This window comes from Colobus angolensis, unplaced genomic scaffold (genome assembly GCF_000951035.1).
Source record: "Colobus angolensis palliatus isolate OR3802 unplaced genomic scaffold, Cang.pa_1.0 Scaffold53, whole genome shotgun sequence".
Classification (NCBI taxonomy): Eukaryota; Metazoa; Chordata; class Mammalia; order Primates; family Cercopithecidae; genus Colobus; species Colobus angolensis.
The window spans coordinates 1739600-1762535 of NW_012118821.1; the positions used below are offsets into that span (position 1 = coordinate 1739600).

General features: G+C 45.8%; 1 protein-coding gene across 2 annotated transcripts in view; it reads right to left on the reverse strand.

Moving 5' to 3' along the window:
- Positions 1-2078: 2078 nt before the first annotated feature.
- LPIN1 (lipin 1) overlaps positions 2079-22936 on the reverse strand; it is a 143211-nt gene continuing 122353 nt past the window's right edge. For both annotated transcript variants that reach the window (XM_011960881.1, XM_011960882.1), the window contains 4 exons: positions 13920-14072; positions 9837-9951; positions 8930-9033; positions 2079-4856 (listed from right to left, as the gene is read on the reverse strand). In XM_011960881.1, the coding sequence (XP_011816271.1) occupies positions 4697-4856; positions 8930-9033; positions 9837-9951; positions 13920-14072 (532 nt within the window). In that variant the 3' untranslated portion in view covers positions 2079-4696. The remainder of the gene's footprint in view (positions 4857-8929; positions 9034-9836; positions 9952-13919; positions 14073-22936) is intronic.

Genomic DNA, 22936 nt, shown 5'->3' on the forward strand with positions numbered 1-22936 from the left:
GCTGCCAAACCAAAAGCGATTGTGCCCCCCGGTGGCCATTTGGGCCCATTGACTTCCAGGGTCAGGTTCCCTCTGCTCATGTTCTGGTTTCCCTCAGGTCCCAAGCTCCCTGCCTGGCTTGCAATGGAAGTGACACTGGTCACCACCTTTGATGCAGCAGGAGTTTGAAAAAAGGGTTGGAAGCAGAGAGGCAGAAAACCTACTGGCATTTTCACCACTTTTAGTTTAAGGCAGAGATGGGGCACAGCACTGGTCTGAAGACAAAATATAAAATACGAAGGGGAGTGGTCAAAAATGAGCCAGGTGTGGTGGCACCTAGCTACTTGGTGGCACCTAGCTACTTGGTCCTAGCTACTTGAAGGCAGAGCCAGGTGTGGTGGCACCTAGCTACTTGGTCCTAGCTACTTGAAGGCAGAGCCGGGGGATTGCCTGAGCCCAGGAATTCGACGTTACAGTGAGCTATGATCGCACCACTGCACTCCAGTCTGGGCGACAGAGCAAGACCCTGTCTCCCAAAAATAATAATAATAAAATAGTCTTTAAGTAATAAAGAGCAGAGGCAGACAAATGTCAGTAGAGATGGGACAAATCTCTCCTGAAGCAGTGGATTAGGCCGCACCAAGTTTCTATTGTAGGAGCCAGTTTTTCTGTTTTGTTTTGTTTTTGAGACGGAGTTTCACTCTTGTCGCCCAGGCTGGAGTGCAGTGGTGCGATCTCAGCTCACTGCAACCTCCGCGTCCCAAGTTCAAATGATTCTCCTGCCTCAGCCTCCTGAGTAGCTGGGATCACAGGCACGTGCCACCACGCCCAGCTAATTTTTGTGTTTTTTTTAGTAGAGACGGGGTTTCAGCATGTTGGCCAGGCTGGTCTCGGACTCCTGGGCCTCAGATAATCCGCCTGCCTCGGCCTCCCAAAGTGCTGGGATTACAGGCACGAGCCACTGTGCCCAGCCTTATAAGAGCCAGTTTTTTAATTTTTTAAGATGGGGACAACTTAACTTTCCTCCAGGACAGTTCCCCTGTTCTAGGACTGTAGTAGGGCCACGTGCATTCCCTTTTCCTGGAAAGGGCACTCTGGGGTCCAATGCTGATGGTCAATGGCCCCATCGTCAACCTTCCTCGGCTTCTGATGCAAGCGTGCTGATGTGTCAGTGTTCGAGAACCAAGCTGTAAAGCCTTTTTAACATTCAGCCGATCACAGCTGAGACACTGGGGAAATCCAAGCCCCCGAGCTCATTTCCCCCGCACACGTGACAGCTGCCTGCAGCGTTCCGCCAGCACGTGGGCATCGACAGGCCGAAGACAATCATCTAGATGAATTTTTATTTTAAAAGAGCCCACACACTGAAGTCTGAGTTGGAACAAATCCGTGACAGTGTTCAACAAAATGAGAAGGTGTTTCTTAAGACGCAAAAGCATTAATCCTACAGGCACCTAGAGATGAACCGTTTGGATTTGGGCTTCGTGAGGAATTCAGCCTAGTATCTTGACCAGCTGTGTTGCATTTAGGAGGCCAATACTTTTCCATTTATTCCGAAAACGCTTAGGCTGATGCAGGTAAATCAATAGGAAGTCTCCAGCCACATCCACATGTAAAATCAATAGGAATTATGACAGTTTTCAGCTTCTATGATTGCACTAGTCAAGGATTTTGATTCATTCAAAATGAAAAATGAATCTGGGGTTCACCACAGAGAAGAGTCGAAAAAATGAGGACAGCAGATGTGAGGCTGGGGAACCCCCATGGGCTAAACACGGTTCTAGGTCAGGCCCTGGGAGGCACTTCATGAAATTCACTTGATTGAAACCTCCCTCCTCCTGAATCATCCCACCAGGCCAGGGAGGGATCCTGGGTACAGCCTTCTCCTCTCTTTTTTCATCTCTCCCGTCCCTCCCAAGTGCATAGAGAAGGTTGGTCTTTTACCCATTTAAATCTAAAACATCAGGAAAAACATGTATTCCGAATAGTGAACAATTCATAGCCTGAAGATTTTTTTTTAGAATATGCTTGATAACACACCCCAGAAAAATCAACAACTGAGTAACTTACCAAAAACTATTTAAAATTCATACACCTGATTTTCAGAGAAGTCTTTCATCGGTCTCATTTATTGCAATATTTTCTAGCTTTGCATCCAGTACAACACAATGAAGTATCACAGTGATTTTTATCGTTGCACCAGCATATACAAATACAGATCAAATGTAAATAAAATATGCTTACAGTGGTAATCCAAACATAAAACTGCAAAGGGAATTCTCTTTGAAAGTGTAGTTATTTTTCTCCAATGTACCAGGTATACATTTTTCTCTATGCCAGGTATACATATTTTTCTTCATCACATGTGACAAACATCTGATGGCTTGTCACTAAGTGGGATTCATTTCCATAGGGCAACTTTGAAATGTGTGGTCCAAATACAGCATTCCAGCACATGACCTCAGCATCACTGGGTTATAGTCATGGACACAAAGATAAACCAACTTGCATATGCGTGAGTGCAGACCATATAGAAATCTCACTTTCAGAAGCCAGAAGGCAGGTGTTAATATGCCAGCCTTGCCAGGGCTCACATTGAACTTGACACAGATCTGAGAGTGTGACTTTCTGGAAGGCATGCTCTGTTTCATGGTGCAGTGATGTGGAAGTTTAAGGTACATCAAAATTCGGGTCTAAAATTGCATGTTCTGAAAACTCCGCCTGCAGAGTGTGCTGGGGCAGAGGGTTGCCCGACTGCGAACTGCATGGGGGATACATCCCCCCATTCTCACAGCCAAAGTTCCTCCCAGGTGCAAAGGAGAAACTGTGAACCTTCGCAGGCCCATGAGCTTATACTTAGTTCAGAGCAGTTAAAATTCACTCAAATACCCTCATTGCATAAAGAATGAATATAGCCTCTTTAGGTTACTAGTGAACAGGCGCAGAGAAGTTAGTTAAGGCAGGCCAATTTTTCTTTTTTTTTTTTTGACATGGATTCTCACACTGTCACCCAGGCTGGAGTGCAGTAGTGCGATCTCGGCTCACTGCAACCTCAGGCAGGACTATTTTTAACTATTTTTAATATCTCCAAAAGGAATCTGCACATGCACATCCGTATTTCTACAGAAATCTGCAATCGATGGCAGATCTACGTCTGCCTTTGTGTGTCCACATGAACCATTTGGCAAAGGCATCCAGTGCTAACAGGGCCCACCAACTACAACGGAGGCAACAACTCTGTGGATTTTCTTTCACAGAAAGAGTAAAATTTCATTCAACTGTTCCATTTTTTGCCTCCTGTGATTCAAACAAGGAAATTTAAATAGGAAAATGTTTCAATCGTTGGAGTAAAACACTCTTTAAAAAAATAATGCTTCGAAAAGTAAAGCAAAATCTTTTACCAAAATAATTCTTTCACTTTTCAAACTGTTCTGTCCACAAGCCAGTGTAATAAACAAGTAAAAGAATCACATTCTGTCAGCTTAAAGAATGCCACTCAAATTATTACTTTTTCACTTGCCCTTAACTTGAGTGGAAAAAGCTAAGGAAAATAAATGACTCATAAATCCCAAAAGAAGACAGTCTATGAGAAAGAGAGAATAAGGCCCTTTGGATAGTCTAACACATACGTCTTTTTAATATATTAATGACAGTGGTATAGAAAGAATATGACTAAAATGCCTATCACAGTAACCTAATCAGAGTAAAACAATAAATAATATCTAAAAGAATATAGTTTAACTTCTTGAAACTATTTTCTTAAAACTAACCAGTTTCTTTGGAGAGCTCTCAATAGAAGTCAATTATCGTTATCATTTGGCATAAGTGCGCTCAAGTCCACATAGTCAGCACCACCTTGCTGGACGGAAGGAAGCTGGCAGTGTCGAACTCATTCAAAATACTGCCTTAGTAATATTTACTATCTTTTTAATCTAAGGCATTGCAAAGTTACCATGAGCTAGATGAAGCGCATTCTAAATAAAATATCTGCCATAGATACATTAAGGCATAAATATTCCAGCCTTGAGCCACAAAAACTGGGGGAAATATGCCAATTAAATAGACTATCTTTAACAAAAGGAATTAAAGAAAAACTTATCACCTAAAAATGAGACTAGTCAGCAAATACTGTAAGGGGCCCATCCACGAGGCCAAGTCTGAGGCCAGGCCTGGACCCAGTGACGTCTGAATTTCTATCAGAGACCTCAGATCCAGGTCACATGAGCCTTCACAGCCCTCCCCACTGTATTCAGAAGGTGGTGGCACTAACATTGCTGTAATGGAAATGCACCCCCTACTTTGCCAAAAACCGTGCATATCTGGCATTCCTCGATTGACCCTGTCCTAGGCAGGGACAGCCCTCAGGCAGCCACCTTCTGCCTAGGTTTCACAGCCCCAAACTGCACGTGAACCAATAGCTACTTGCTGGGGCAGGCCGGAAAGGCAGCATCGTAACTGGCATTAAGCCACAACTGTGGAATGCTTTTCACGGTACAAATGCACCCAACTCCTCGCCTAGAAAGTGCTCCCTTCCTACTTGCTTAGAAATGTCAGCCTCAGGGTGGGGCAGAGGAGAAATGCTTCTCAATTCTCTCTGCTGTCAGGCCAATGACGACGCGCCAGGCTCCCAGGTGGAGCTATGCACTCCCAGGAGATTTATCCTTTAATGGGTGACAACCAGGCTCTGCACTGCTGGCAAGAGGCTGCTTGGGACATTTTACGCTGAGGCAGAATGAATGTCCTGGTTTTCAAAAGGTGGCAGTGGCTCTCTCCAAAAGGTGAAGTTACTGAAGGTATCCGAACAGGGAAAGTCTGAAGAATGGCTTCTTTTCAGCAACGGGAAAACGTGGTCGACTACTTCACAGAGTCTCACATACCTGGAAGGAAAGGGACATTGTCACTGCCGCTGAGAGACACCAGCTCTGCACCCAGGGGCTGCATGTAGAAGTCAAGAGAGATCTACAACCTCAAGGAGCAGATGGCCTACTTATTGACATGACTGAAGCCATTCTAGAATAATTTGTTATCGATTAATTGAAAATGAGAGATAAAAATGAAGAGTATAGAAAGGAGGCATCAGAGAAGGCTCTGGGGAAGAGGTGGGTGGGACCCGACTTCACTTGAAGGACAGGAGAAGGGGAGACAGCCAAGCAAAAGACGGCAGGAGGAAGCCAGCATGGCCAAGGGATAGCACCTGCTGCAGGGGTCACATATGGGACATCGGGGGGAAGAATCACAGACCAGGCACATCTTTGGAGCACCAGACAGAGATTGCTTCATTGCATAGTGAAAAGGAGCTGGGTCCTGGGGTTAAAGAGACATTAATTTGACGTTCAGCTCTGCCATTTACTAGCTGCATGATCTTGGGCAAATGGCATAATCTATCTAAGCCAATTTCCTCCACTGTAAAGGAAGGAAAATAAAAACTAGGCCACAGTTTTAAGGTTAATTAAATAAAATCACATATGCAACATTAAAATAATGTATACTGGGTGCTCAAATGTATCTAAGCGACAAATTATGAACATGTCTTAGAGAAAAAAGCCCTGGTTGCCATGACGGTCAAGAGACCTGGGCTCTCCTGGTTGCTGTAACCTTGGACAATTCTCTTGCCCTCTCGGCACCCTTCATCTTTACAGTGTGTGGAGGTGAATTCGAGCAGAGCTTCCCAATGCTTCCTACAACGTTCTCTTGCTCTCTTTTTATTTGCATGCCCAAAAATATGTTGCATGTTCGTTTCTGTGGCTTATACTATGAAAAGAAAGTTGCTATATTGAATATGCATGTTCAGACCTCCAGGCACCTCCAAACTGAGATTCTGGCACACCCAGTCCTCTGCCAGCCATCCCCAGATTCCTCCCTGACAGTCACTGATCCCTGTCTAGTTCCAAATTGCTAAGAACCTAAATTGCATGTTCTGAAGTATAAAACAATGTATTAAATGAGGCTGAGTGTGTACATTTAATAAAGGACCTCCAAAGGACTTTTGAGAAACAGCGTGCTTGCACAAAATGGAAAAATGATGTCTCCTAATATAAAACTAAGAGTTATGTCTTTCCTGGGGATTCAAACAGACAGATTTTTAAAATACCTCCCAGCTTTCAGACTTATTTGTCTGAGGTTTGTGGCTGCGGCAGGAAGGCCCCTCCCTGCAGGCTTGACTGCAAGGCTGCGGCGGGCACTGGAACCAAACCCACTCTCACACTCTCTGAGCGGCCAGGCCGAGTTTCATCTGCGCGCCTCCCCAAGACCGACCTCCACGCACAGGGCTCCTCCGGAGCAGGCAGAGCTTACGCACAGACGCTCACAAACGAAAGGGAGAAAGAACTGAGCTGCTCCCTCTGTGTGGCCCCATCCATCTGAAGACATTTCAGATGACTGTCCCAGTTCTGAACGGCAAGCACTTACTTGGCTCAGAAACAGCTATACCAAGTTCAGTGCCAGAGAAATGTAAGCCCCCTGGGGGAGGCGATTTACTCTCTCACAGGAACAACCCCACCTCCAGTCCAGGTGTAAAACGACAACATCCCCTGGCAATGAGTCAAGTCTGCAGAGCTCCACCCCAGGCCAAGCCATGGGTGAGGTGTGCGTTTTAACCCTAGAGCCTCCGTCAATGCAATGACCTCAGAGGCCACCTAGCCAAACCCTCTCAGATGCTGGAGTCCCTTTTCCATGCACCTCATGGCAAGACCTGCCACTTTCCCATTCCTGGACAGCGTCTCACTGGTTGAAAGTTCTTTTTGATCCTGATACGTTTGGCTGTGTCCCCACCCAAATCTCATCTTCAGTTCCCACGTGTTGTGGGAGGGACTCAGCGGAAGTTAACTGAATCATAGAGGCAGGTCTTTCCCATGCTGTTGCCATGATAGTGAGTAAGTCGCATGAGATCTGATGGTTTTATAAGGGGGAGTTTCCCTGCGCGAGCTCTCTTTCTGCCTGCTGCCATCCATGTAAGACATGACTTGATCCTCCTTGCCTTTCACCACGATGGTGAGGCCTCCCTTTTTTTTTTTTTTTTTTAGATGGAGTCTCACTCTGTCACCCAGGCTGGAGGGCAGCAGCGCGATCTTGGCTCACTGCAACCTCCGCCTCCCGGGTTCAAGTGATTCTCCTGCCTTCGCCTCCCAAGTAGCTGGGATTACAGGTGCAAGCTGCTATGTCCGGCTAATTTTTTTTTTCTTTTTTTTTTTATATTTCTAGTAGAGACGGGGTTTCACCGTGTTGGTCACGCTGGTCTTGAGCTCCCGACCTCAGGTGATCCACCCGCCTCAGTCTCCCAAAGTGCTGGGAATACAGGTGTGAGCCACCGCGCCCGGCCTACATCCTTTTTCCTGTATAAATTACGCAGCCTTGGGTCCGAGCCTGAAAACAGACTAACACAGATCCTAAACAGAAACCCACTAGGTCCTCTCCAGCCTGGGGAATGAGGGGGGAGCAAGAACGAGACATTGTCACAGTCAGCCACTTAGAATAAAAGAGGCAGCAGAAACTGCAAGGAAGGGTTAAAAAAGGAATCAAGTTCTTCCTGTTTTTCTGTCAATCAGGAAGCAGCCTGACACTGACTCGCCTTCTACAGGAGGGAACAGGGCCTTGGCTCCACCCTCCCCTCCCTGCACAACCCTTGAGGACTGCTTGGGTACTGGCATGACTGTAGGGTTAGAGGAGTCTTGTGGGGCAGCTCCAGGACTCCTGCTAGTCTAGAACTGCCCTACTGACACTCAATTAGAATCCAACTGGTTTAAGGACCATCTTGAAAGTAAAAATCTGCCCTTGAGGGAACTTGGCTCTCTATCTATTTAAAATCACAGGAGCTACATGGAGAAAACCAATCCATAGTAATCTCCTAGAACCAAATTCCCCTAGTCTAACTCCTCCAGATAAAGAGGACCCCCTTGGGCTCTCTGGGGTCACTAAGGCCAGAAGCCTTCTTTTTTTTTTTTTTTTTTTGGAGATGGAGTCTAGCTCTGTTGCCCAGGCTGGAGTGCAATGGCACGATCTCGGCTCACTGCAACCTCCGCCTCCTGGGTTCAAGCGATTCTCCTGCCTCAGCCTCCTGAGTAGCTGGGATTACAGGCATGCACCACCACACCCAGCTAATTTTTCTATTTGTAGTAGAGACAGGGTTTCCCCATGTTGGTGAGGCTGGTCTCGAACTCCCAATCTTAGGTGATCTGCCCGCCTCGGCCTCCCAAAGTACTGGGATTACAGGCATGAGCCACCGCACCCGGCCTGCCAGAGGCTCTTTTCCAGGTCTGCACAGACAAGACCAGAAGAGGTGTAGTCTCTGAAATGGACAAGGCAGGAAGACAAGGGTCTGCTGGGGCTGACGTCGCCCAGTGGGCCCACCTCCCAATAACATGGAAGGAGGAAGTGCTCTCCATTCTAAGAAGTTAGGAACCCGACGGGGACAGGATAAAGTCAAGAGTGATTCTAAGTACACAAGCATGCCATATTAGAAAGAGTAATCCCGTGTAGCCCACTGACTCAGGAAAACTGGGCTTTGACCAAAAATATGAGGGGAATTCTTAACAATTACACAGCAATGTCTCTGGTAGGAAACATTTGGTATGTGAAGAGATATACAGTTCCTCATCTTTAAATATAGCTTCACATATTTCAGTTTGGTTACATTTCTCATTCACATTCTAGGCTTTCAAACCTAACTTGGCAAATCTAAACTACTAGTTTTCAAATTCATTCAATTCCATTCTGTAGCAGAATTTAACCACGAGTTTAAATTTTAGACCCACAGGGGATCTGATTCAATTCCAGCTGTCTAAAAATTATGTTTTGGACAAAATACGAGGAGTTGAAATACATTTCTTCATTATAAGAATTAGAGATTAACATGCAGGCAGCAAAGGGGAAGAGGTACACCACGAACTGGGAAGCGCCATTTTAAGATAGTGGTACTGATATAATAATCACATAAAACATGTACAATACTCACGATGAGATGTTGGTCTTCGCATGCTCCTGTACCAGCTCTCCTTTAGGGTTGACGGTAAATATTCTATTCAAAGACACTCCTACTTGCTTGTATGAATACACATCCTGTATGTGGTAAAGGTGATTTAAAGTGTTCATTAGAAAAAAAGAGTTCATTGTAAAAACAAGTCCATGGTATTTCTGATTTGATGAAATATCAAATTTTCATTAACCAGAGCTGTACCTCAAAGTGGTGCAGTGAAAGAATATCCTTTGATGGGAAACTGTTCAATTAGTTTTGCTCTCTGGGCCTCAACTCCCTCATCTGTTCAAGGACTGAGTTAAAGAAAAGACAACCTATCACGTCGCGCAATTCTAACATTCCTTCAGGTTATTCTCTGACCCATATTCCTACTTCATGAAAATCTCCCATAACTTTCAAAAGCAGGACTTTCCGAGGGAGCAGTTAGTACCCAACTACATTCTCTAGAATACTTAGCTTTCTAGTAAATTTGGGCATACGTGCAAAATCTCAAAGCGCTTCTTTTATGATATGAGACAACACTAGATGTGAGATGCTGAATTCACCATCATGGTTAGGACTAATTTTGCGGTTCCCTCCTGGTAGAAAGAACCTAATGCGATTACATGTTCTCGCTTTACTGCTTTAATGAATAATTTGGGATTTGGAGTTTTAAGTCCCACATCTCAAGCTTTGACCCACCTGCCAACCTTCAAAGAACCCTGGAGGCCATAAGACAATTTGTAATCCCTTCCCTTTAGATGTAGGCAAGTGGCTCTTCACCAGGCTGCTGCTTCTAGGATGAGAATCTGACTCTACATAGACCTCTAGGATAGGGCTTTCAGAAGACAGCAACCAGAAAAGGCAGTCATTTCAAGGGTTTTTCTATACCCAATCTGCTACTTACAGCCGGTCGGTTTCCAAAAGCAGCATAAAAGGGTTCTGTATTGGGGAAAAACAGGTTTTTGATGTCTGTCAAACACTGGACTTTAAACTTTTCTGGCTTCTTTTCAATCACTTCTCTGTTAAACAAATAAATAATAGATTAACATGAGAGGCTAAGCTTCCCTTAGCATCAAACTGTTTTTAGCTGACAAAGCTGCCACAACACTAAGAAAACTCAAATCTTCAAAAGTGTAGTGTGTGTCAGGCAGTTAAGACATCCCAGAAAAGCACGAGATGGAAAGTAAACCCATACTTTCAAGTCTTTCTACAAAGAAAACACCAAGGATGAGCCATTTCACCAAGAGTTCTCCTGGTCACCCAGGAAACAAAGAATGACAGAGCATAAAAACAAAAAGGAACATCTCTAAATTAATTCGATGAGGCTAGCATAACCTTAAAACAAAACCTAAAAACGAAAAGTATGGGCAAAGTGTGGACCAATCTCATTTGGAATATAAGTGCAAAAATTCTAAAATATATATACACATATGTGTGTGTGTGTGTGTATGCACAAATTGTAGCAATGTATAAAAGCTGGGTTTATTCCAGGAATGAAATAGCAATTTAACATTTAAAATCAATATAATATAACACATTATCAGGTTAAAAGAGAAAAACATGACCATCTCAACAGATACAAAAAGGGTATTTGATACCAGTTACCTCCCAACTTCAAATTCATTTTTTAAAATATTTAAATTTAAAAAGAGGATTTGATACAATTTGACATCTAATCCAGATGAGAACTCCAACTAGGAATGGAAGGGAATACTAAAAAACCTAGAGTGAACATCTTATTAACAGTGAAATAATGATGGTCTGTATCACTGTGGCAATTCACTGCTGTACTGCCTGCCCTATCAAATGCAATAACGTAAGAAAAATAAATAAAAGTTATATATATTAGAGAGAATTAGGGGAAAAAATTGTCATCACAAAAAACAAATATGCACATTAAAAAGGTGAACCTACACATGAATTACCAGAATTAAAAAGACTCTAATAAGGTTAGCAAGTCAATGTACAAAAAAAAATCAAATGTACAAAAATTAATCGCATTTTCATGCATCTGAAACAAGTAGAAAAGGTAATTGTGTAAATGGTATTTTAAATTAAATTTTAAAATATAAAATGTCTAGAAATAAACCTAACAGAAGATGTGCCAGACCTTTACGGCTAAAATTATAAAACCTTACTGAAATATATTAGGAAAGACCTAAACAAATGAAATAGACTATACTCTTGGATTGGAAGATCCAATATAATTTTGAGATATTAAGTCTTCCTAAATCGCTCTAGAGATTCACTGCAATTTCAGTCAAACTCATAACAGAGTCTTGGGTGTTTTAATGCAACTGGAGTCTAGAAGCTATGAAAATGAGCAGAAAGCCAGGCCTAGCACTTCCGATGCTGGGAAGGTGAGGAGCTTCTGCAGCTGTGGGAGATGGGACACTATGGCCTTGGCCAATTCATCCAGGCCTTTGCCAGTGGCACAAAACAGAAAGCCCCAAAACAGAACCACACATTCACAGATACTTGCTTTATGACCACAATGGCATCTCGGAGCAGCAAGGACAGGGCACTCTTTTTAGCACGTGGTGCTGGGACAAACGAATATCCATGTAGGAAAAAAAAATTAAATTGCACCCCCACTTCATTCTACCTAAATCAATCCATTCTTAGTGGATTATAGACCCAAATGTGAAAGCAACACCTTCAGACAAAATACAGGACTGTCTTCATGCCCACAGGTCAGAGAAGACTTTGGTAATACACAAAAAGCACAACTACAGAGGAAACAATACACTCAATGACATAAAACTAAGTTTATTTTCATCAAAAGCTATGAACTGGGAAAAGATACCCACAGCACTCCTGACAAAGGCCAAGTGATCGCCATCCTGTGCTGAGGGCTTGTTTCTGCCCACTGCACCGCACGCATGTCCACCCACTACATTCCCCTCCTATATCCTAATTCAAAACCTAGCGGTAGAATCAGAACTGCACCCAGTTAAAGAGTTGTGCTAAGGAAGGTCATTTGTGTGCCCATCAATGATAGACTGGATAAAGAAAATGTGGCACATATACACCACGGAATACTATGCAGCCATAAAAAAGAATGAGCTCATGTCCTTTGCAGGGACGTGGATGAAGCTGGAAGCCATCATTCTCAGCAAACTAACACAGGAACAGAAAACCAAACACTGTGTGTTCTCACTCATAAGTGGGAGTTGAACAATGAAAACACATGGACATGGGAAGGGGAATATCACACAAGGGCCTGGGGCCTGTCAGCGGGTGAGGGGGCAAGGGGAGGGAGAGCATTAGGACAAATACCTAATACATGTGGGGCTTAAAACCTGGATGACAGGCTGATAGGTGCAGCAAACCACCATGGCACACATATACCTATGTAACAAACCTGCACGTTCTGCACATGTATCCCAGAACTTAGGGTAAAATTTAAAAAAAAAAAAGGAAGGTCATTTGCATCAGGGCAGACTTGGCTAGCAATTCTAGAGAACTCTACGGGACAGCTAGCACATGGAATGGCTGTGGCTTGATGGCAGCCCTGGGAAGGACCAGGCTGGTGGCCATTTGCCACAGGAGCACTTTGGCCTTCCAAGAGGACATACCAACTATGTGATTTAGGGTTCTTAAAATAATTCCTTCCAGGGAAAAGCAATATACCTTGGACAATGATATTTAAATAAGGAAATGAGAAAAGGATCACTTTAAATGTATAGATAACGTTAGGATGTCAGAGTAACAATGTCGACTTTTTGCTTGGCCTAGCAAAGCCTTACTACTTAACACAGGCTGATGAATGGCTTGTTGCAAATTGTCAGCATAGCTTAGGGACACAATTTCATTAAAATATCAGGATTTCTATGGAGATCAATGCTGTTCCGACAGCTCTGAGGACTTGAAATACAATAGGTTGTGCCTGACTTTTCTCCCCTAGAACGTGCGTGTCTCAATTTGAGATCCTTTACTACAGGGAAAAAGCTACTGCTTACACAAAACAACGCCGTGATGGAAAAGGTACCTACAGAGCTAAAGGAAAATACACAAGAATCAACACGGCATTGGGGACCCATTTAGATTCTTCCATTGTTTGCACGATTAGCAGCAGCAAACAGTTCATCTGGTCTTCAAATTCAGGCAGAATCACACCAATGACATTCATAAAGACCAAGTCTATGATACTTATAATCAGCCTTCAGCAGGGCCCAATGTCCCATGGTTGACCACAATAGATTTTGCTTTGAGAGGTGTCTAGTAAATTGCCCTGGGCCTCCAACTACAGGGACATCCAGTGTTTTCTTCCTCCAACTACAGGGACATCCAGTGTTTTCTTCCCCCAACTACAGGGACATCCAGTGTTTTCTTCCTCCAATTCCATGGGGCCACAGTTAGTCTAGCTTAGCTACCTTGATATGGCCCAGTAGATGAAGGGAGGAAGGCAATCAGAAATTGGCTAGTGGTCTGTTAGACAACCCTTAAAACGAGCAGTGTTCCCAGAACTCTAAGACAGAAAATAACAAGTATGACAGGTGACAAAAGCCAGGTGGATGATGGTGGTTGGTAGACGGGCCACTTAAGGATCCCTAAGGAGATGAGATAGAGGCTCATTGTCCAAGGGACATTAAGATTAAGCCAGGCTACTCAAGAAGAGATGGAGCAGGAGAGTGACCCAGAAAGAGGGGAACAGCATGTGCAAAGGCTCCAAGCAGAGATAACTGTCTGGGAGACACAGACTGAGATGTAGAGACGAGAGAAACGCGCCTGGAGAGGAGGGGAGGTACGGGCCATGAGGAGCCACCAGGCGCCAAGCTCCTGAGTCTGGACTTGGCCTGAAAGCCGTGAGGAGCCAATGCAGGTGTGGACCTGTGTTTGCAATGATTTTCCTGGTGCCGGCTATGGAGCATGGATATTGGTTGGAGAAGACCAGTGAGGAAGCTATTCTTACAAAAATTGCAGTTAGGAAGAGAGAGGGTCCGAACAGGCCCACGGATGTAGGTGCAGGGAGCAGGCCTGGTACCTGTGCAGGGCAGAGAAGAGGCTGCTGGGACTCAGCAGCAGGGGCCCCTGGGGCAGCACCGTGCCCCTCTCGTTGACCCAGTGTAGGTAGCCCCGCGTCATGTCCGCCATCCCGATGGCACGGGCAGAGCAGTAGAGAAATTTATATCCGTTCCTGAAAGACATAAAACATTCATATTTCATGGCATCAGAAAATGGAAACTTTTTGCATTCACAAATCCTGATCCAGATCTGTTCTCAAGAATGGCACTGTTTCAAGTTCCCCCACATATAAAAGTCCACATTCTACAAAATCTTGCTTGCAATTGAGAAATAAGCTTAAATACATTTCATTGTAATTCACTAAGCACTTCTGCATTCCCCACTTTGTTTAATCCTCAGAAGAACAAGGCTGGATGAGTATTTTCCCCTGGTTTTACTACTATGGAAACTGAGGTTCAAACGGATGAAACTGGTTCACCTGCCTGCGCCTGAGCCCTTCATACTCCCCCTGGTACCAGCTCTTGGCTAGAGCCCCTGCGACAAGTCCACAGCCACCTGCCAATTCACACACTTTGCTCCAGCATTTGCTTTATTAGCCCCTACACACACCCCATTAAATTCCTCCTCTCTTTTGGGTAATTCACATCAGCACATAAATATTTTGCAATCTCTCATTTCATCCTAAACACAAGTCAAGCCAGAACAACCACACACACACACACACACACGTGCGCACACACACGCCAAAACATCCTTAGTCTCTCTTTGGCTAAGATACTATTTCTCTGTTCCCTTTTGTAGTAAAATTCTTCCAAAAAGCTGAGTATATGCATTGAGTCCACTTCTTCACCTTCCTTCCTCTCCTCACTCCCAGCAGACTCTCATTCTCTCGTTCCCTTCCTTGCTGTCCCTGCACAGGTCACCTTGATGCCCATCTTGCCAAACCCAGGTATCAACTCTCAATTCTTGTAGGAATGGACTCCCCAGTAGTCTCTGCCTCGGGGGTTCGTTCCTTCTCCCGGAGCACCTGAGTCACTCAGCCCCCACAGTGTCCAGGTGTTCTCCTCTTCAGCAGCCACCCCTTCCCAGACACGGCGGCTCGACTGCTCCCATCTGCACGGCCAGTCTCAAAACGTACAAGCGCCCAGGGTCTCAGGCCTCATCTCTCCACACCCCCTACCCTGCCTAGAGGATCTGGGGATCTCACCCACTTCCACCGCTCCAAATGCCATGTCTAGACTGAAGCAACATAACTATTCTATGAATGCAACTTTGTTGCATTAGCAGGACTCCATCTCACTTTTTTTTTTTTTTTTTTGAGCGAGAGCCTTGCTCTGTCCCCCAGACTGGAGAGCAGTGGTGCAATCTTGGCTCACTACAACCTCTGCCTCGCAGGTTCAAGCAATTCTCCTGCCTCAGCCTCCCAAGTAGCTGGGATTACAGGCGTGCACCACCACGCCCAGCTAATTTTTGTATTTTCTGTAGGGAGCGAGTTTCACCATGTTGGCCAGGGTGGTCCCGAACTCCTGACCTCAGGTGATCCACCTGCCTTGGCCTCCCAAAATGCTGGGATTACAGGCATGAGCCACTGAGCCCGGCCCCATTTCACTTTTTTTTAACCATCAAAAATTTAGTGTCTAGAATGAAATGTGCTCTAAGCATAAAAATTGGTATCAAGTTTCAAAGTCTATTATAAAAAAAAGAAGGTATGATATATTTCATTAATCATTTTCATATTGATTATATGTCTAAGTGATATCATTTTGAATATGTTGGATTAAGTAAAATATATTATCCAAATATTTTTAAACACTATGTATACACTGATACCTCCCAAATGCATGGACCCTGTCCAGACCCCTCTCCCAAGCTGCAGCTACTATGAACTCCACATTATACCCACTGTGCAGTACAGGCTCACTGTGGACCCCACAGTACTCATCATACTCCAAAATGGGTACCTCCAAAACCACACACACCACAGCGGTTCCTCCCCAACTCACCCCGAGACTCCTCGGGAGCCCGTGTTGCAAGTAGCAAGTGGCATTCTCCTAACCCAGGTGTGACGTCAAACCCTCAGGGGCCCCGCTGGTGTCTACTTGCCCTCAGCCCCCATGCCATACAATCAGCAGGTCCTCTCTGCTCCACCGCTGACAGTCACCCAAACCGCCCCTCAGCACCACCCAGTGCACAGCCACAACCACACTGCACGGCCTCCTGGCCTCCGTTGCTGACAATCTTGAATGACCACCCTGCTGCTATCCCGACTCCACGTGGTGCTCTAAGAAAACGTCAAGCGTAGCCCACTCACACTCAGAACCCTCCCGAGGCTGCACCTCTCAGACATCGTCCAAACCCTTCACTGGGGCCTGTAAGACCGAGAAGACCTGGCCCCCACCTTTCTCTCCAACCCCAACCCCATCTGCGATGACTTCCAACTCCTCATTCCTGGCAAACCACACAGGTGTTCCCACCCTTCCTCCAACTCGCCACGCTCATCTGTGCTGGCACTTGCCCATGCCGTTCCTCCTGCCTGGAACACCTTTCCCCCAGTCTGCAGGGACTGCTCACACCCTCACCTCATCTAGGTCTCTGCTGGATTTCGCCTCTCCAGAGGGCCCTTCCCTTGACCTCCCCTACACGATGAAACACACCCCCCCCCCCCCCACCCAGGCACTGGTCCTCACTCTGCCTTTCCTCTCCTCCTAGCACTGATCACTAACACGACGCTACAGTCCCTTATTCAACTGTATCTCTCATTCATCCATAAACTCCATGAGGACAGGGACTTTGTCCCACTTTTTGCTACAACCCCAGTACCAAAAACAGTGCTTGACTTGTAGCAGACACTTAGTGAATATTTGCTGAATGAGCGAATAAACGACCCGCTTCCTATCCAACGTATTGCTCTACCATAAATATTTTATAATGGCCAATGGACTTGTTTCAAAAACTGCTCAATAATATGTTCTTTAAAACTAAGAAATAGGAAAGTTTTAAGACAAAAAGAATCTAGACATAACAGCTTATCTGGAATACAGGGATGCATCTGAAAATCAGTCTTTTTAATTTCTTTCTCTCTCTCTCTCTCTCTCTCTCTCTTTTGAGACAGAGTCTCGCTCTGTCACCAGGCTGGAGTACAGTGGCACGATCTCAGCTCACTGCTACCCCCGCCTCCCGGATTCAAGCGATTCTCCTGTCTCAGCCTCCTGAGTAGCTAGGACTACAGGCATGCAACACCACACCTGGCTAATTTTTTGTATTTTTAAGTAGAGATGGGGTTTCACCATATCGGCCAGGATGGTATCAATCTCTTGACCTCGTGATCCGCCCGCCTTGGCCTCCCAAAGTGCTGGGACTACAAGCATGAGCCTCCGCACCCAGCCAATCTTATTAATTTCTAAATATCTTTGTATTTTAGCCATCTAATTAATACAACCTTTAAAAAGAAATCACTATTTCCATGTATAGCTCTTCACATCAAAGTCCTAAAAGCTGCCACCTGCAGAGATCTAAGATGCTAATCTACACAAAACTGGATTGTCAAATATATTTCACAGTTGGGCCATGCCACTGAGTTACTGTCAGCATGCCAGCATTCTTGCCTGACTAAACTTAGCTGGAAAGCCAGCTCGAGAGTGACCTAATGGGGAAAACGCTTGCTGGTGGAAGAGCCTTCCCTCCCGCCTTCAACAAAAGCTGCCTGCAATGCCAACAAGTGCTCCCATCAAATGCTCAGGCAGCACTAAGTCTCCATGGTGCCTCTCACAGGGAAGACCCCTCACTCAGGAGGGCAACCAGTGGCAGGACATGCCCCACAGGCCAGCCCAGTTGAAGTCCCTGCTCAACCCGTAGGCTCCTTCCACGGTCCCTTCAATGCACACTCACTCACTGAGCGCTCCTGTGCCAGGCCGCACGTGGGGTCTGGGGTGCCCACAGGGCATGGCACAGCCCTGCCCTACAGGAGCAGAGAGTGCTTGGGGAAAATCAACAATTACCCAGCAGGACATGTGGGATCCAGGGATAGGAAGTGCCAGTGGATAAGGGTGCGATACACACACACATCACTCCTGTTCCTCTAGCATTCTCAGCAACTGGAGAACCAGAATGGGGAAAAAAAAAAAAAGAGGGATCCATGCCCAGGCTTGGTGCAAACAGTTTTCTCCTCTGCCCTAATCTCTGCATCCCTCTTAAGACACTGACTCAGGGAGATTTAAACAGTTTGGAAAGATCACCTTTGGGAGCATTTTGCAAGATAAGCTTCTAGACTGGAGTTTCTCAACACTGACATCTGAGACGGGAGGAGTGTCTGTTGGGGAGCGAGGCCCTCACAATGCCGCGTCATTGGATATGCAGCACCACCCTGGGTCCACCCACTAAGGGTCAACAGCATGCCCCATTTACGTCCATCAGAAGCATCCCCGGACACTGCCATATGTCCATCAGTTGAGAGCCACTGCTGTAGAGAAAAATGACTCTGTGGCCCCATCTGCCATCCTAAGGGGAGAGAGGGTCACCAGCCACCTTGAGAAAGGAAGGCTCAGCACCACTCAGGCTTGGTGAGTCACCTCCCAGGCACTCTGCAACCTGGTTTCTGCCTACTCTCCTGCTTCATCTTTTACCCACCCCACCATCTGCACCAGAGCCTCCCTTTCAGTGAGCCCACCCAGCACCTGCTCATCTCCCAGTCTCCCCTCTCGCTCCTACTTCCACCTGTGGTGAGCTTTCCTCTCCTTTGAAACCCTGCTCCTCCAGGGAGACTCAGCGGAGTGCCACCTTCTCACAGGGCCCTCCTCTGATACCTCTGGTCAATCAAAATTAACTTCTCCTTGACATATGTCCAACAAAAACCAGCATCTTCCTCGCTCGATCTGCCCCTCACTGCCTCATTACAGGGAGCCCTAAGTGTCTCCTCCCACAGTACCACAAGCTTCTTGAAGGGAGAGACTGATCAGCACCCCCGACGGCACTTAGGACAGCTCCTGGTGCAACCAGAGTCCAGCGGAACCCTGTGAGTTTGGGCTGAGGTTTGGCTTGGAAAAGCAAAACACACCCTCGTGCAATCCACACAGCCAGGAGCAGAGCATTCCCAGGTTAGCAGTGACCTCAGGGGTCATCTAGCCTAACCTCCTCATTTTACAGAAGAGGAAACCAAAGCTCAGAATAGGTACTCGGTCCCAGGGCCCAGTGTGAGCTAATGGCTGCCGCTTCTGGGATCCCGGCCCAACTCCCAGTCAGACCTTCTATTTACCGCACCATCATATCTCTTACTGGCAGAGAGCAATGACTGCAATAAACAAAGAAGTGCTGACGTGAAAGAAGAACTGCTGCAGGCAGGAGAAGAAAAAAGATCTAGGCCAGGCGCAGTGGTTCACACCTGTAATCCCCGCACTTTGGGAGGCTGAGGTGGGCAGATCACCTAAGGTCAGGCATTGGAAACCAGCCTGGCCAACATGGTGAAACTCTGTCTCTACTAAAAATACAAAATGAGCCGGGCATGGTGGCATGTGCCTATAATCCCTGCTACTTGGGAGGCTGAGGCAGGAGAATCGCCTGAACCTAGGAGGCGGAGGTTGCAGTGAGCCAAGATCACGCCATTGCACTCCAGCCTGGGTGACAAGAGCGAAACTCCGTCTCAAAAAAAAAAAAAAAAAAAGACCCTAAGAAGTCTGCTACAGATGCCTCTCATTTTCAGTCCACTGGCTTGGGACACCACACACCTAGGCCCCAGCAGAGCTAACGAACCTGCAGAAACATGGTAAAGTGTTCTTTTCCCTAAGTTACAAAAACACTGGCTTCTGGTTACATGAATATAAAAGCATGTATGAAATAAGGTCAAAAATTCAAACAATTATTGCCCAAATTTAGGCCCCAAAGGACCCATTAGCTCAATGATTTAGATCTTTTAGGCAACAGTCCTTCTTGACTTTCCTTCTACTTTTGAATACACCTGAATCTGAAAGGGGTTCCTGTATCTTCCATTTGTATTTGTTCTGTTTCATCAATACTCAAGCCAGCTTTATACCCTCTCTATGAACAAGGTGACAATTAGCTTTACGGATCATTTCTCATGGGCTGACTAGATCCAAACAAGTAATTAACTTCAGCAGAAAACAAAACTGTCCTTATTTGCTGTTGTTTCAGGCAAGTGGTTAACTGCAAGACTGGCTTTCTCTCTCCCTTTTTCTTTTTTTTTTTAGACGGTGTCTTGCTCTGTTGCCTAGGCTGGAGTACAAGGGTGTGATCTCAGCTCACTGCAACCTCCACCTCCAGGGTTCAAGCAATTCTCCTGCCTCAGCCTCCGAAGTAGCTGGGATTACAGGCACCCACCAACACATCCGGCTAATTTTTGTACTTTTAGTAGAGATGGGGTTTCAGCATGTTGGCCAGGTTGGTCTCAAACTCCTGACCTCAAGTGATCCACCTGCCTCAGACTCCCAAAGTGCTGGGACTATTCGTGTGAGTCACTGTGCCCAGCTGAAGACTGGCTTTTTCATTAGACAAATACGACAGTGCATAAAATGTAAGTCGTACCCAAATTCAAGGGAAGCAATGTCAGGAAAAAGTTCACAAACCCTCATGTAAATGGCATCTTTTTCCTGGTACCCAGTATGAGAACCATTTCTCTGTTTCTCTAGAAATCACAATACAGATTCAAAAGAATGATGGCAGTCATTAGAACAGCGGGCCACAAGCCTTGGTCAATTCTTAGCCTGACGGGTCTCCCAGTGGTGGCTGCTAAGGCCATCATGTGAGGAGGGTTGAGAGAGGCTGCCAGGATGGGAATTACTTTCATCAGTGGTCGGCTCCAAGGGCTGCCATCATGTCCAGCCTGTCCTCCATGATGGGGACCAAGGCCAACAAGCCAGGCCCAAGCCCTCCGGTATCCACATAGAATCCAGCAAGTACGGGGACAGGGAAGAGGCCAGAGCTGACAAGGGTCACCGATTGTGGCCTCAGGACTGTGGCATCTGAGCCAGGCATTAAAGGCTGCAAAAATATTGAGAGGCAAAAATCAGAGGGGAAGCCACGTCAAGCTGAGGCCACCACATAATAAAGGCAGGAAGATGGGGACGGAGTGCAGAGGAGGAACAGAGTCTCTGGATTAGAGCAGGAAGGGCTGAGAAACAGCAGCTGAAAATAAGGGCTTAGCAGAAGGCTGGGACCTGAAAGTGCCAGGTTTCAAATGCCACACCAAGGACCTGGCACCTCCTCCTACGATGCTGAGCAGGGAACCCTGAAGGTCGTGGCAAAGCTGCCCTGAAGATGGGTTTTCGGAAGCCCTGGCCATCCTGTGAATCACACAGGCCTGACGGGGTGCCCCAGACAACACACACATCCAACTCAATGAGCAGGCAACTGTTGGGTCTCCACGTGACATCACGCTCCGGCCTTTCAACCAAAGTGATAGCACAGGAAGGGTACAGCAGTATCTGCGGGTCCAGACAAACAGGTTTCACTCATTCTAAACCAACCAGTCAAAGAATGGTCAGGGATTCTTCAGTAAGTCACACAGCTTTATTTTTCATGAAGCTCTCTTCTGAGAAAATCCAAGAGACAAATCAAGACCCCAAAAAAAAAATTAAAAAGCAACAGTGCTTGTTTAATGTTACGGTAAGGACGGAAATAGATTTATGTTCCAAAAACCAAATGAATCAGGCTGTGCACTACTCAATATCCTGACCCATGAGGGTTTCTTTCCTTCAACTAAAAATAGATGCAATTTTCAGTGTCACACAAGTCAAGGCAGCTCATGAGTAGATTAATCCTTCTAAATGAAAGGTCAGCCCATGGTGAGGCTGCAGGGAGGGGACCCTGCACGTCCGCCATCTACAGGCGCACAGGCTGGGATAACCTTTGTAGAGGGCAATTCGGCAATATTGATCAAATCTTTAAATGTGCTCATCCTTTGACCCAGCAGTTCTACTCCTGGGAATCTACTTTACGGCAGGACTTCCCTAAGTGTATGTGCCTTCTTTATTTATTTATACATGCATCATATATCATAAGCATTGTATGTGAACGCTTACTGCATCGCTGTTGGCAATAGTGGAAAAAGTGGCAACTACCTACACGTTCATCAATAGACAGCAAGTTAAAGAAAGTATGGTATAGCTAGACGACAGGGTTCTGCCCAGCAGCCAAAAGAGTAAGGTAAATATTGCACCAAATGAAACCAAAAGATATGATGAATAATTAAATAATGTGAGTGTATATGTGTGGGAATGTTAATTTTTTTTTTTTTTTGAGATGGAGTCTCTCCCTGTAACCCAGGCTGGAGTGCAGTGGCGCGATCTCGGCTCACTGCAAGCTCCACCTCCCGGGTTCACGCCATTCTCCTGCCTCAGCCTCCTGAGTAGCTGGGACTACAGGCACCCACCACCACACCCAGCTAATTTTTTGTATTTTTAGTAGAGATGGGGTTTCACCATGTTAGCCAGGATGGTCTCGATCTCCTGACCTTGTGATCCACCCGCCTCGGCCTCCCAAAGTGCTGGGATTACAGGTATGAGCCACCGCGCCCAGCCCAAATTTTTTAAGTTCAGCAAGATAGAACCAAACTGTTCATAGTAGTTCTACTTTTAAGGAAGGGAATAGCTTGGAGCAAGGCAGGGAGGAGGGTGATACAACCTCTGCACTTTAAAGTTTCTATAATCTTGGCCTCTTTTATTAATATATTTATGTCTTAAGAAGTATGTATAACTTTTGTATGAATAATTTTTAAAGATGAAATCTAGAAAAGTAAAGTCAAACCAATGAGCCTGGGCATCTAAGATGACATCTGACGCTTTTTAAATGTATATATTTATTTTTTTAGAGAGATGGGGGGGTCTCACTATGTTGCCCAGGCTGGAATTGAACTCCTGGGTTCAAGCAATCCTCCCACATCAGCCTCCCAAGTAGCTGGGACTACAGGCATGTGTCCAACAAAATCTGAAGCTTTTAATCCCACTAGGATATAAGGTTCTCTCTCCAAGCCACCATTTTTCTACCAGATCATAAAGTCTCAGGTCAGAGACTTACCTAGTTCATGGC